Source organism: Papilio machaon, chromosome 6 (assembly GCF_912999745.1).
Source record: "Papilio machaon chromosome 6, ilPapMach1.1, whole genome shotgun sequence".
NCBI classification, from domain to species: Eukaryota; Metazoa; Arthropoda; class Insecta; order Lepidoptera; family Papilionidae; genus Papilio; species Papilio machaon.
This window is the reverse complement of record NC_059991.1, coordinates 9,624,595-9,637,731: the sequence shown is the minus strand read 5'-3', so window position 1 is coordinate 9,637,731 and position 13,137 is coordinate 9,624,595. Positions and strand designations below refer to the sequence as shown.

The 13,137-nt window shown below is 47.9% G+C and overlaps 3 protein-coding genes across 4 annotated transcripts; 1 reads left to right on the top strand and 2 right to left on the bottom strand.

The window, feature by feature from the left end:
* Window positions 1–1,508: 1,508 nt before the first annotated feature.
* Window positions 1,509–2,613, bottom strand: LOC123721069. 2 transcript variants are annotated; one of them, XM_045678351.1, is made up of 3 exons: window positions 2,265–2,613; window positions 1,761–1,983; window positions 1,509–1,642 (listed from the first exon to the last, which is right to left on the bottom strand). In XM_045678351.1, exons 1-3 carry the CDS (start codon window positions 2,387–2,389, stop codon window positions 1,514–1,516), a joined length of 477 nt encoding a protein of 158 aa, XP_045534307.1. In that variant the 5' UTR covers window positions 2,390–2,613; the 3' UTR covers window positions 1,509–1,513. The 2 variants fall into 2 exon arrangements, 1 of the variants encoding a protein (XP_045534307.1); XR_006756142.1 differs by lacking the exon at window positions 1,509–1,642 and having other exon boundaries at window positions 1,901–1,983; window positions 2,278–2,354.
* Window positions 2,614–3,732: 1,119 nt separating this feature from the next.
* LOC106709801 (rap1 GTPase-GDP dissociation stimulator 1-B) lies at window positions 3,733–7,010 on the top strand. Its single transcript, XM_045678450.1, has 7 exons — window positions 3,733–3,911; window positions 3,980–4,732; window positions 5,429–5,596; window positions 5,666–5,854; window positions 6,000–6,225; window positions 6,353–6,512; window positions 6,588–7,010. Exons 1-7 carry the CDS (start codon window positions 3,905–3,907, stop codon window positions 7,008–7,010), a joined length of 1,926 nt encoding a protein of 641 aa, XP_045534406.1. The 5' UTR covers window positions 3,733–3,904.
* Window positions 7,011–10,713: 3,703 nt separating this feature from the next.
* LOC106709944 (E3 SUMO-protein ligase NSE2) lies at window positions 10,714–12,897 on the bottom strand. The gene is made up of 5 exons (XM_014501876.2): window positions 12,582–12,897; window positions 12,333–12,483; window positions 11,537–11,586; window positions 11,024–11,144; window positions 10,714–10,835 (listed from the first exon to the last, which is right to left on the bottom strand). Exons 1-5 carry the CDS (start codon window positions 12,777–12,779, stop codon window positions 10,714–10,716), a joined length of 642 nt encoding a protein of 213 aa, XP_014357362.2. The 5' UTR covers window positions 12,780–12,897.
* Between the last annotated feature and the right edge of the window lie 240 nt (window positions 12,898–13,137).

Below are 13,137 nucleotides of genomic sequence, written 5' to 3'. Positions count from 1 at the left end.
TATCGCCCAACGCATGCGAGTCTTAAGGACTAATGAAAACGGTTCTGACACGTCCGGTTCCCTACGACCTTAGCGAGAGGTAGATGTGAACGCACACCTACAATTAGAAATAAAATACCTTATTTGCGACTATTTTTTATCCAAGTTTTCTATCAGTATTTATCCAAGAAAACAGTAATATAATCTGGTCCATTTAATGTAAGACTACAATTGTCTACAATCTGACAAACAGTCGGTCGGTTACTTCCTGGACAGAGGTCGTGCGGCAGGCAAAGTGAAAACGCCCTCAGCGCCCGCTCTCTCCAATTTAGACAGTCAAAAGTAATAACAAAACAGTTTGTTATTGTATTGTGTGGTGCTCTTTGTTGATATGCATGTAAACGTACGATACGAGTATAGTTGCAAGTAAAAGATCGGCTAATAAACCAATAAAACAACAAGATAATGTTCATTATTTAATTATGTATTGTAAACAATAAAGAGTCATTTAACATGAACTTAACATTTATATATTTTTGACATTCGACCTTGAATATTACCCAATTTAAAAACATCACGCTATACAGGATGTTCGTTTTCGGAGTGAAAGGTTTTTCTTGGTTCAAAGCAAAAACAAAGCGGATCTATTTCTGTAGTGACGCCCGACTCTGAGTTACAGGATGTGGAAGTATTCGATGCTGCGCCAGCGTTTGTTGAAATACTGGAAATAGACATTTATATACAAAGAAAAGATTACTTTATTTTTAAATAGATGTGATTTAATTAATTATTTCTTTACAAAGATAGTGTGACGTGTTATATAAGGAATAAAGTAGTCAATGCTCTGTCACCATATAATGTTGCGATAGTACCTAGGTTATAGCGATGTGGTGGCGTTCGGGGGCCCGCGCGCCTCTCACGGGCCCCGGCAGTAGACCTTGAGCGAGCCCCGCAGCGGTACGCCGGCCGGCGCCTTCACCACCGCGCTGAGGTGTCGGTAGCCCGCGCCTCCGCGCAGCAACACCGGCACGCCCCCGCCCCCGCCCCCGCCCGTCTCTATCGCCACGTGCGAGATCTGCAACCGCACCTTGTCCTACACACTGGTCCTGCCTCCCCGCCCCTTCACCACCGCGCTGAGGTGTCGGTAGCCCGCGCCTCCGCGCAGCAACACCGGCACGCCCCCGCCCCCGCCCCCGCCCGTCTCTATCGCCACGTGCGAGATCTGCAACCGCACCTTGTCCTACACACTGGTCCTGCCTCCCCGCCCCTTCACCACCGCGCTGAGGTGTCGGTAGCCCGCGCCTCCGCGCAGCAACACCGGCACGCCCCCGCCCCCGCCCCCGCCCGTCTCTATCGCCACGTGCGAGATCTGCAACCGCACCTTGTCCTACACACTGGTCCTGCCTCCCCGCCCCTTCACCACCGCGCTGAGGTGTCGGTAGCCCGCGCCTCCGCGCAGCAACACCGGCACGCCCCCGCCCCCGCCCCCGCCCGTCTCTATCGCCACGTGCGAGATCTGCAACCGCACCTTGTCCTACACACTAGTCCTACCTCCCCGCCCCTTCACCACCGCGCTGAGGTGTCGGTAGCCCGCGCCTCCGCGCAGCAACACCGGCACGCCCCCGCCCCCGCCCCCGCCCGTCTCTATCGCCACGTGCGAGATCTGCAACCGCACCTTGTCCTACACACTAGTCCTGCTTCACGAACTTTTCTGCACGAATAAGGAAGGAAAGGGAAAAAAACGGATACGAGGAAAGCAGTGGGGATGTGCGGAGACGCACCTCGCAGTCGGTGATGGCCTGGCAGAAGATGCGGTGGCCGGAGGGCTTAGCTGCGTAGTCGAAGCGCTTCATGTACACGCGCCGGTCGCCGCGGCGCCGCGCGCCCTGGTAGATGCTGCGGTAGGGGCCGCGCACGTACCCCGCCCCCGCCGCCCCCACCGGCCCGGTGCCGCCCAGCGGCTCGGGGTACGCGTATCCAACATTCACACGTCTATAGTTTGGACTGAAAAATAAAAAAAACGATTTTGTATTTTAGGTTTAGATAAAGTTCACCGCCCGTCCGGAAATCTCGTACGTTTGATACATACTGGATTTTCGCTCTCAGTCAGGCGGCAATAAACGCAAGCTACCGGTCACCCCGCCTACACCGGTTTTCTTCGAGGACAGAAAATAACAAAGTGACCGTCGCTCGGTCCGATTATGATGTAATCGATTCGTGTGCCATCGTGGTGGACGTAAACACTAAACATATCATGGACGCTTTTTTGCAAACGATGTACTCACATTATACGCTTACCTAGTCCGTAATTTTGTAATTTCTCGTATCTAAAGTTGTGGTCGATGGGCGGGGTCGGTGCACAGACGCAGAGGGCCAGGCCGAGCGCGATAGCGGGGTGCGGCGGGCGCATGCTGACGCCGCGTGCGGCTCGCGCCTTGCCCGGTGCTCGGTGCCCGATGGCGAGGAATGCAGACTGCGGTGCAGCGCAGTTCTACCTCCGCTTATCGGCGACTCGTTACACCTGAGCGCAACCGACGCACTAAAAATCTAATAACTTTTCGATCTTATCGGTATATGTGTGGTGCGTGTAGAGTTTTATTTTTTAATTTTTATAACCATGTATTAACTTGTATTTACTATTATAAATTATAATTAAAATCGATTGGTACGGCCACGACTACTCCGAAAAGTTTCACAACGCGTAGTAATAGCACAAGAATAATATTAAATGCTATATTATGCATACTTTACCATCACTGACCTCTATCCTACTAATATTATAAATGCGAATAAGAAGGTATCTCCAGAATGGCTCAACAGATCTTGACGAAATTTGCCACACATGTAGAACATAGTTTGGAAGAGCACATAGGCTACTTATTAAGTTATTTTCATTCCGTGCGGATGTAGTCCCGAGCGACAGCTAGTAGATATATAAGCATCATCATCATAATAATAAATAATTGAGCGTTCTTTATGCTTAAGCCCAGTTTACATCGCGAATCCCGTGGAAGATAACGACTAGAAAAACATAAACCATACTATAATACCAAGGACCATGTATTCAAACCAGCCCAGTAATTGGATTTACTACTTTTGAACCTCTTACGACCATTTTAATGCTGACAAAACAACTGTACAGAAACCAAGCTTTGTTATGTCAGGGAATTTATTATCTATTCTACCTCTCTCTACCCTGGCACCGGGCCAGATTGTTTTACTACATGTATACCGAAAAATTTATTTGACCCTGTGGGCAAGTCAAATGACAGCTCACTAACGCCCCCCTGTAAGTGTCGAAAAAATGGTGGTAGACATTAACACCAATAACATCTGTTGCACGAATGGGTCTGCTCTCCCGATGCAATACCTTGACCAGACAGAAGACAGACGTAACTGCACCCTCTTATTATAAAGAAAGGATATTTCGGCGCATTCAGGTGGCCGCTTGCTCGCATGCAATCTTGTAGTTTAAAAACACTTTCGCAAGATCCTTGTCGCATTATAGTTATATTATAGTTGTCTTGACATATTTTTCCTTTTATGTTTTAGTTTAATATTATTGTTTTTTTATTGAGGTAAACTATTTACTATGCCTACGTAGGGTTTACACATTTTCTGCCACCGCGATAGCAGCGCCTTTAACCTGTAAAGATATGCTTGTCGCTGCCGCACTATATGTCCAATTACATCCCTATAGTGAATTGTCAAATGAATTATTTGACATATAGTGTCAAAAGACATTGACATTAACTTGATATTGATTGTTGTAGTAGTGTAAATTATTCATTCAATTTTCTTTGAGATTTTTCTTTTAAATAAGATAGTCAATTAAAAGCGATGTATAAGCTAGAAAACAACGTTGCCTAAGTCACAGTTAGCCTTATTAAAACGTCTATTTTATATTGTTCTCTTTTCTTCCGTCATGGATGGTGCGAATTCTAATATTTTTCATTTTTTTATTGTAATTTATATGATTTACGGTTTTTAACATTTTCAGGGACTTTACCAAATAAATCGACTTCTCTGGAAGCTATAAGCATACAAAACATAACTAATGTCTGTGAATTAAAAGAAAAATTAAACGAAATTATTAGCGCTGGAAAAAATTACGAGCATGATATATCCTCATGCCTTAAGTCTCTCTTAAACGGTAGCGACCAAGATATCATGCTGCTGTGCGCGCAGGCCATCTCTGAACTTGCCAAATGTGATATTAAAAGAGAGACGTACGCTCAAAAAGAGTTTGTCGAACCCCTGTTAGAAATTGTTAGCAAGGACATTAGTGCAGGGACCGCGGAACTCGTGAAGCAATGCTGTCGAGCTCTCGGCAACCTGTGCTGTGATTGCGACACCGCTAGAAATATTATTTTAGACAACAATGGGCCAGCAATACTCTTGAAACTGCTGACCAATACATTAGGAGATGACAAGCTGGCAGAGATACGATTGCTCACAAGCAAGACATTGTTAAATTTTGCAATCGGAGGAAAACAATTCTCCGAGTCAATAGTGAATGAAGGTGTGATAGATGTGCAGCATAAAATACTTCTGCGTGAAAGCTTGAAAGAGGTGATGAACGATGAAGAAGTAACAACTGCCCTGCTCATTCTCAGTGTTATAAATGACAATAACCCTGAAGTACTGTTTGAGCCACATATTAATAAGATAGTGTTGGAAGTGCTGCAGGAGACGAGTAGCATTGAAGTGTCTGAGCTCTGCGTAGAGCACTTGCTCATACAGGCCGAGCACGGTGAGGAGATGCCGCAGTAAACATGTATAGTATATCATAATTAGAGTAGTGGAGGGGATGTGGGGATTTTGGGATTTACGGAAGCATGGCAATAAAACATAAGGGGGGAACCTTGCACTCCATTGAGTATAAGTTAAAAAGGGTTGTTATAAATACTCAAGTGTGTCAAGATTAGAGAGAGATTGAGAAGTCTACATTTCAAACTTTATTGCATTCAACAATGTCTAGGTGATGTTTATTTTTGCAACTTTGTGACTCAGATTTTTTTATGTAGCATGAAAATTGTAAGATAACTTAATTGTAGACTTTTCCCCATTTAATAAACTCATCCTGTCTCAAGCTGACATGCTAGAGTTAATTTTAAACTTAGTATCTTAATTGGATTCCAAGATGTGTATAATATGTTATATCGAGAGTTTAATATGTGGTACCAGTACTTAGTTGGGTTCAAGGTTCCTCCCTTATGTTTAACTGCTTGCTCAAGTAAACCCCAAAAGCCCCCTTCGCCTTCCCTACTATAAAGTACAAGCGGCACTGACAAGTCTGGTGTCCAAACATAAGTACCTTATAAAGATATAGTGCTAGGATAATCGTTTGAATTGTATTGATTTCGTTTTCTGCGTACAACAAATTCTACAAGTTGAATTAAAAGCTTCGCACAAGGCCCGTAATGGCGATGTGGTATTTGTGATGCAGAGGAGGTGAAGAGCTTGGTGGCGCGGGAGGGCGGCGTGCAGCTGCTGTGCGCGCGGCTGGAGGGGCTGCGGGCGCGGCGCGCGGCGGGCGAGCTGGCCGCCCCGCACCCCGAGCTGGACGCCCTGGCCAAGCAGGCCTGCGACCTCATCGTCATAGTTCTCACCGGAGGTGGGTGGTGGTCTCAGTGGTGGCTGGCAGTGCAGCGCGGTGGCAAGAGATGACGTGGTATGTCGGCAGACGAGGCGATGCGCGCGCTGTACGGGGCGGGCGCGGGCGAGGTGTACCTGCAGGCGGTGCGCTGGCTGGAGACGGCCGACGACGACCTGCCGCTGCTGTCCACCGCGCTGCTCGCCGTCGGCAACTTCGCGCGCGACGACCGCTACTGCCTACAGATGATGGGCAACAATATATATGATAAATTACTCGGTGAGTGCTTCAATGTCGGTATTCTACTGATTATAATATTCGGCTCTCTGTGACATTGTCAATGTAGATTTCTCATTTATGCCAAGAGTCTTCCTTAGCCAGTAGATTCTTAGAAGTACTTTTAAAATCTTTAAATGTGTTTCAGACATATTCGAGACTTATCACGAGAAGGGCGCGGGCGCGGAGGTGGAGCGGGTGCAGCACGGCGCGCTGGCGGCGCTGCGCAACCTGTCGGTGCCGGCGCAGAACAAGGTGCGTGCGCTGGCGCGGGGGCGCGCGGTGCCGCTGCTGGCGCGGGCGCTGGCCGGCGTGCGACATCACCACGTCGCCTACAAGCTGCTGGCCGCACTGCGCATGTTGCTCGACGGACACGGTACTGCGTCAGCCAACCGGCGAACCTCTCACAATGTCAGTTACATCGATGACGTCTGACGGGGTGGTTGTGGCAGAGGGCGGGGCGGAGGCGGCGGAGGCGGAGGCGGCGGCGCGGCAGGTGGCGGAGGCGGCGGCGCGGCAGGTGGCGGAGGCGGAGGGCGCGCTGCGTGCGGTGGCGCGGTGGGCGAGCGCGGGGCACGCGGGGGCGGCGGGCGAGGCCCCGCGGCTGCTGGCGAGGCTGGTGCGGCTGCTGGGCGAGGAGGCGACGCCCGCACTGCTGCAGGTGAGGGCGGGCGAGGCTGCGGGCGGGTGCGAGGCGAAGGAGAGGACGTACATGTAAATGTGTTGGTTGTCGAAGGCGGAGGGGTGCGTGGCGAGCCTGGTGGGCATGGTGGCGACGAGTCACGCGGTGATGCAGCGCGAGGCGCTGAGGGCGCTGACGGTGCTGGCGGGGAGGGGGGCGCTGGCGGGGCGGCTGGGGGAGCGGCTGGCGGGGCAGCTGGGGGCGGCGGAGCTGGGCCAGCAGGTGTGCGTGCTGGTGGGCGCGCACTGCGGCAAGCTGGGCGAGGGCGAGGCGGAGGCGCTGGCGGCGCTGCTGGAGGCCGTGTGCGGGGCGGGGGCGGGGGCTGGGGCGGGGGATGCTGGGCTGGCGGGGGCGGGGGTGCATCTTGCGCTGAGACGCTTCGTGTCCGTGCGAGAAGACCTGCCGGCGGAGCTGATGCGCCGCTTCGATAAGATTATAGCGACTATTTCTGATCACGCCGAGGGTACTTCTTCTTGAACGTATCTAATATCCTCGTATCTACTTTGTCCTCGAGAACGTATCGACGTGAGGTAGATGTGGCGCTCGCGAGCCGCACTTCGCAGATGGATATCGACAGTAACCGAGAATTTCCCACATTTAATACATGAGTCGTTGAAGTTATGCATAATTATTAATTAATTTCCACGCATTCGATGCCAAAAATGAAGTTTGTAAGAGAATAGCTGCAGCGGAGTTATAACTTGGCGAGTCTCTCTGCGCTTTCAGCAAGATAAGTTAGGCCTAGAAAAGTATGAATGCGACTCCATGGACAGATAAACATTAATTTGTACCTGTATGTAGATAGCAGATCTCAAGTGACGACCGATCACAAAGTAAGAAGTAAGGAGACTGAGTAAACGCGTTCGTTGCGCACAGATGTAGCGCACAACATATTACAGCTACAAGTAACTGACCATTTTTTGAATATTTACATTTTATTTAATATAGTATAATCCATTTGAATGTTTGAATCTGGTCGTGTCGCCTGCACAGCGACCTCCCCTTCCCCCACATTAGACGTCACCACACCTACAGTTGTGTTGTCGGCAGCGAGTCGTGCGAAGTTGCGAGCCGCTAACATCTTTTAACATCAATTTATTACGAGTAAAATAAAAAAAACATTCCAGCTTTTCAACATTTTGGCATTTTGATATATATCTAATGTTTAAATTAATAATACACAAATTAGATAGTCGCAGTTTAATATTCCTTTAAATAAATATTCCATTTCATTAAATTATACCGAAAAAAAAAAGTACTTCTCTCGACACTTGTATTCGCTGCATTGTTTATATGTAAGAAAAAAATACTCTTCTACACAAAACGTATACTAGATCGTCCGACGAGAGCGAGGAGAGCAGCTGAGCCGATACTGGATAGAAGAGAAACTCTGCGCTCGCAATATCAGAGCTTACTGGAAAATATATTTATAACTACATAGAGTTGTTCCAGTGAGAGACGCGACACTGGCGCTGTGTTCATTCCTGTTGTATAAGACATGACAAGATCTATGTTACACTTATATATGTCGGTGGTCGTCCAGCAGACACAGCGCGGCACGTATCTAAACCAGTTTTAAGCCGCGTTCACATTTGTCTGACGTGCTGTGTCGTGATGCTTTCTGTCGTGATGGCTACTGTTCACATCTATGTGACGCGTTATGACGCATTTTTAATCAGTTCCGTTATAGCTCTCAGAGAGTTTACACATTCGCAATGTTTTTTCATGAATCATACGATTCAGATTCAGATTATGAAGAAGATATGCAGTTATTGGCACTGGCAACACTTCTAATAAAACAAAGAAAGAGAAGAAGATATTGGATACATCCAGTAAATAAAAAAGAGAGACTAAAGGCGAGTTTCATTGTCTCGTTAAAGAGCTTGAGAGTGATGCTGAAAAATTTCATCAGTATTTTAGAATGTCTAACTTCTGACGCGTCACAACACAACACGTGCGCGTGCACACTAGTCCGACCCGCTGTGTCGTGTCGCTGCGCCGTCCCCCGCACCTCACCCAACTGACGCGGACCGGGATCGCTACTGACGCGACACGACACAAGCCATCACGACACACTGCGTCAGAGAAGTGTGCACGCAACCATATTAATTGTATGAGACCGATACCTTTCTGACGCATCACGACACAACACGTCAGACAAATGTGAATGCGGCTTTAAGCTTGCGATTGTAATATTGTACTGTGTCGTGTATCGCGTGGAGAGATGTTTGCTGCGTGCACATTGACATGACATCTCCGTCGCCGCGTCGTTTGTGAGCTGGACGAGAACCTATCAGCGTCTGTCGTCAGTTTCTGAACTCCCGGTGCTAAGGAGTAATAGTCGTTGTAATTGTCAATCATTTTCGACTTCGAATAGTTTAACATAAAGTTTTATTCTTGTTATTGCACTTTGAATGTATTTTCATGGACCAAAATTTGTATAAATAACGGCTTACATTGTGATACTGCAACGAGATTCGTGCGCTCGTCGCCGACACGAGTCGCACGGGACTTGTGACATTATATTGTTCTACATCCTGCTGAATAAAATTATATTATATGTAAAGTTCTCTCGTATTATTTCAACGCGCTACAGTTAGTAGCTACTGATTTGTTCTGATCGATTAGTATTCCGACTTTGTCACGAGAACGACACTTGAGACATTTAACTGCACACGCATTTTATAATTCCCAACTTTCAGCGTCGCATGTTCACGAGCTGAGCGCTCGACTTGATCAGCAGGTCCGGGTTCAATCCCCGCCTTGTACAGAATTTCATTGTACATTTATCCGACGTTCTTCCGGTGAATTTCAAGACACGTGTCAATCAAGTCAAAGAATGGGTTTTAGAAACAACAAGTAAATATGAAATGAATTTAAAAAATACAAATGTTATAGGATATTTAATATAATAGAAAATGGTAAAATACAGTTAGTTATGCGAGGATGTCTGGTGGTAGCGGTAGCTGGGGGCCAGCGGGGTGGAGTGGTGTAGCGGCGCGTGCGCAGGCCGAGCTGGCACCAGCTGGTCCGCGCACACCGCCTGCCTACTGCCGCACCCCGCCATGGCTGCGGGCCAGCGGGGTGGAGTGGTGTAGCGGCGCGTGCGCAGGCCGAGCTGGCACCAGCTGGTCCGCGCACACCGCCTGCCTACTGCCGCACCCCGCCATGGCTGCGGGCCAGCGGGGTGGAGTGGTGTAGCGGCGCGTGCGCAGGCCGAGCTGGCACCAGCTGGTCCGCGCACACCGCCTGCCTACTGCCGCACCCCGCCATGGCTGCGGGCCAGCGGGGTGGAGTGGTGTAGCGGCGCGTGCGCAGGCCGAGCTGGCACCAGCTGGTCCGCGCACACCGCCTGCCTACTGCCGCACCCCGCCATGGCTGCGGGCCAGCGGGGTGGAGTGGTGTAGCGGCGCGTGCGCAGGCCGAGCTGGCACCAGCTGGTCCGCGCACACCGCCTGCCTACTGCCGCACCCCGCCATGGCTGCGGGCCAGCGGGGTGGAGTGGTGTAGCGGCGCGTGCGCAGGCCGAGCTGGCACCAGCTGGTCCGCGCACACCGCCTGCCTACTGCCGCACCCCGCCATGGCTGCGGGCCAGCGGGGTGGAGTGGTGTAGCGGCGCGTGCGCAGGCCGAGCTGGCACCAGCTGGTCCGCGCACACCGCCTGCCTACTGCCGCACCCCGCCATGGCTGCGGGCCAGCGGGGTGGAGTGGTGTAGCGGCGCGTGCGCAGGCCGAGCTGGCACCAGCTGGTCCGCGCACACCGCCTGCCTACTGCCGCACCCCGCCATGGCTGCGGGCCAGCGGGGTGGAGTGGTGTAGCGGCGCGTGCGCAGGCCGAGCTGGCACCAGCTGGTCCGCGCACACCGCCTGCCTACTGCCGCACCCCGCCATGGCTGCGGGCCAGCGGGGTGGAGTGGTGTAGCGGCGCGTGCGCAGGCCGAGCTGGCACCAGCTGGTCCGCGCACACCGCCTGCCTACTGCCGCACCCCGCCATGGCTGCGGGCCAGCGGGGTGGAGTGGTGTAGCGGCGCGTGCGCAGGCCGAGCTGGCACCAGCTGGTCCGCGCACACCGCCTGCCTACTGCCGCACCCCGCCATGGCTGCGGGCCAGCGGGGTGGAGTGGTGTAGCGGCGCGTGCGCAGGCCGAGCTGGCACCAGCTGGTCCGCGCACACCGCCTGCCTACTGCCGCACCCCGCCATGGCTGCGGGCCAGCGGGGTGGAGTGGTGTAGCGGCGCGTGCGCAGGCCGAGCTGGCACCAGCTGGTCCGCGCACACCGCCTGCCTACTGGCGCACCCCGCCACTGGACACAACACAACACAACACTCATTAAACCAACCACTTTTGTGTGAATCCACACATATGTGCGGTAGATGTACATATGTAAATCGAAAAACACATGGCGAGATTCGAATCCAGGACCTGCAGTATTTATCACTGAACCACCAACACTCTGACTCGTTTATGTTAGAACACACTGTAGTACTGTACCTGGGCAGATTACTTTCTTTCTTGTATTGATTAATTTCATGATGGACTCCTTATCGTAAACATGGCCACACACACTGTTCTGGACGGGATCTGTTACTGGCCGTTTTGTGATCGGGTCAATCTGAAAATAATCATTAATTTACATTACAATATTATTAAAATATTGAAAGACTGAGTGCCTCAAATGTATTAGCAGATTTGCAACATCTTTTTCTTTCGTTTTTCTTAACTAAAACATCAATCTTATTATCATTTTCTTTCTTTTTATCAATCTTATTAGGAGATAAATATTACCAAGATATATTTTACGAAGAGGTGTTAAAATAATTTTTAATCAAAAAAGTTACAAAATAAAGGTAAGATGGCAGCACTCAAGAGTTTACACTTCCTGTTAGAAGCATAATTACTTAACCAGTTACTTAATGTTATCTTGTACAAAATTTACACTAAGCTACTCATATTGTCAATTGGACTGTAGAAGTTTGCAGGTTATAATAAATAAATAGCACTTACATATCTATCTTGTGTTTCTGTTATAGCTAAGTCAGAATCATCCAAATTTTCTGTAAACAAAATAGTTAACACATCTTAGCAACAAAACAATAAGCTCTACCCCCCCTTTGATGGTTTTCAACAATAGTCACACTTTGCTTGTAAAATTTCAATTAATAATTGCACCTTATTTACTATAGTATTTTTGCCATGGCAGGAGCACACTTTGAGTAAATCTGTTTAGAATATATTAAGACTACAAACAATAAGTGCTACCGAATAATGAACTTGGCAGCAGGGATCATTGATTTTACAAGGTTTCTAAAAGTAGACAACATTACCGAGAGGAGCTTCAGATACAACAGGCATGACAGAAAAGAAATCAGACATATGTTTCATCACCCAGGCAAAGCTAGGAATTATATAAATTAAAGCAAATTAAACTTTATGTGCCCTTCAGTTGGTTTTTGGAATAACAATGAAAAGCAATAATAATTTAGGAATGCACATTGGCAAAGGAGCTAACAATAGAGGTATATTGACCACATAGTAGTTACACATTATAAGTTTAGAATTTCTTAATCTTCATTTTAAAAATCATATGAATTGCTACATCTTTATTAATTTAATCACTTCAACTGTAAATAGGAACACAATATGGTCACAATAACACATTTATGGTTACTGTATAAATAACTTCTAGTAAATAAATAACTTTTGTTACAGAAGTGTAGTTCTGAAACAAATTACTAGCAATGCTATAAGACATTGAGAAATGCAACTTCTTACAGATTAAGATATTGGTTAATTGACTTACGAGTAGCTCTCTGACAACCCATTTCAATTTTTTTATTCAGTTCTACCATGTAAGGATGTAGGTTGTTGTCCGCATGTCTTTGAGTCAGGCTGGTCAAATGTAACTCAAACCTATTCTGCAACGACTCAATGTTCGAGGACTCAGTCTCATTCTGAAAGTCAAGATACACAACTGTTGATCATCAATTTGACGAAAAAGTATGTACATAAAGCGTGGTTCATAGATTGCTAATGAACAACAGTATCAAACCTTGGCTTTTTCTAAAGCTTGATTGGCGACGTCTTGGCGAGCTTCCATCATGCAATATTCATCTATACAAGACTTCAGCTTAAGAAACTCTGTCTCCATTTCTTGTCCATCCAAAAACAATCCAACATTTTCTGCACAAGAGTACAAACTCGCGACACATTGCTTTCTCAAATCACTTATCTCTGCATCTACCATCATTAAAATTGACCTTCAGGTAAAAGTTAATTTAGAATTTGATATTTCTTGCAACAATTTACCCAATTTACCAACCAAATTATTTTAACTTGATAAAAATCCCGCTTCAAAACCAAAGAGTAGTTAATATCAAAGAGTATATTATTAGTTAGTATAGTAAGTATAGTCTGGTATAGTGTGTCATTTAAGGATATTATACATGTTTGACAATTCACTAGTGATGAAAAACGGCTACGAATCTTTTCGATTATTGTTGTTTGTTCTCATAGAACTTGTAATCGAAAAATTCGTGATTATTGTTACTCTGTACTCCTATTTTATTCTTCAAAACTACACAACGAAATAGAACATTAAACCAAAA

What these genes read in the sequence shown, in the direction of transcription:
- LOC123721069 (XM_045678351.1), bottom strand. Translation starts at nt 2,389, where the DNA reads ATGCGCCCGCCGCACCCCGCTATCGCGCTCGGCCTGGCCCTCTGCGTC. An exon ending in GGACTAGGTAAGCGTATAAT is followed by an intron (nt 1,984 to 2,264) that starts GTGAGTACATCG and finishes TTTATTTTTCAG; the next exon opens with TCCAAACTATAGACGTGTGA. An exon ending in AGGCCATCACCGACTGCGAG is followed by an intron (nt 1,643 to 1,760) that starts GTGCGTCTCCGC and finishes GTGCGGTTGCAG; the next exon opens with ATCTCGCACGTGGCGATAGA.
- LOC106709801 (XM_045678450.1), top strand. An exon ending in GCTCATACAGGCCGAGCACG is followed by an intron (nt 4,733 to 5,428) that starts GTGAGGAGATGC and finishes TTTGTGATGCAG; the next exon opens with AGGAGGTGAAGAGCTTGGTG. An exon ending in CGCATGTTGCTCGACGGACA is followed by an intron (nt 6,226 to 6,352) that starts CGGTACTGCGTC and finishes GCGGCAGGTGGC; the next exon opens with GGAGGCGGCGGCGCGGCAGG.
- LOC106709944 (XM_014501876.2), bottom strand. Translation starts at nt 12,779, where the DNA reads ATGATGGTAGATGCAGAGATAAGTGATTTGAGAAAGCAATGTGTCGCG. An exon ending in AAGCTTTAGAAAAAGCCAAG is followed by an intron (nt 12,484 to 12,581) that starts GTTTGATACTGT and finishes CTTGACTTTCAG; the next exon opens with AATGAGACTGAGTCCTCGAA. An exon ending in GGGTTGTCAGAGAGCTACTC is followed by an intron (nt 11,587 to 12,332) that starts GTAAGTCAATTA and finishes TTTTGTTTACAG; the next exon opens with AAAATTTGGATGATTCTGAC.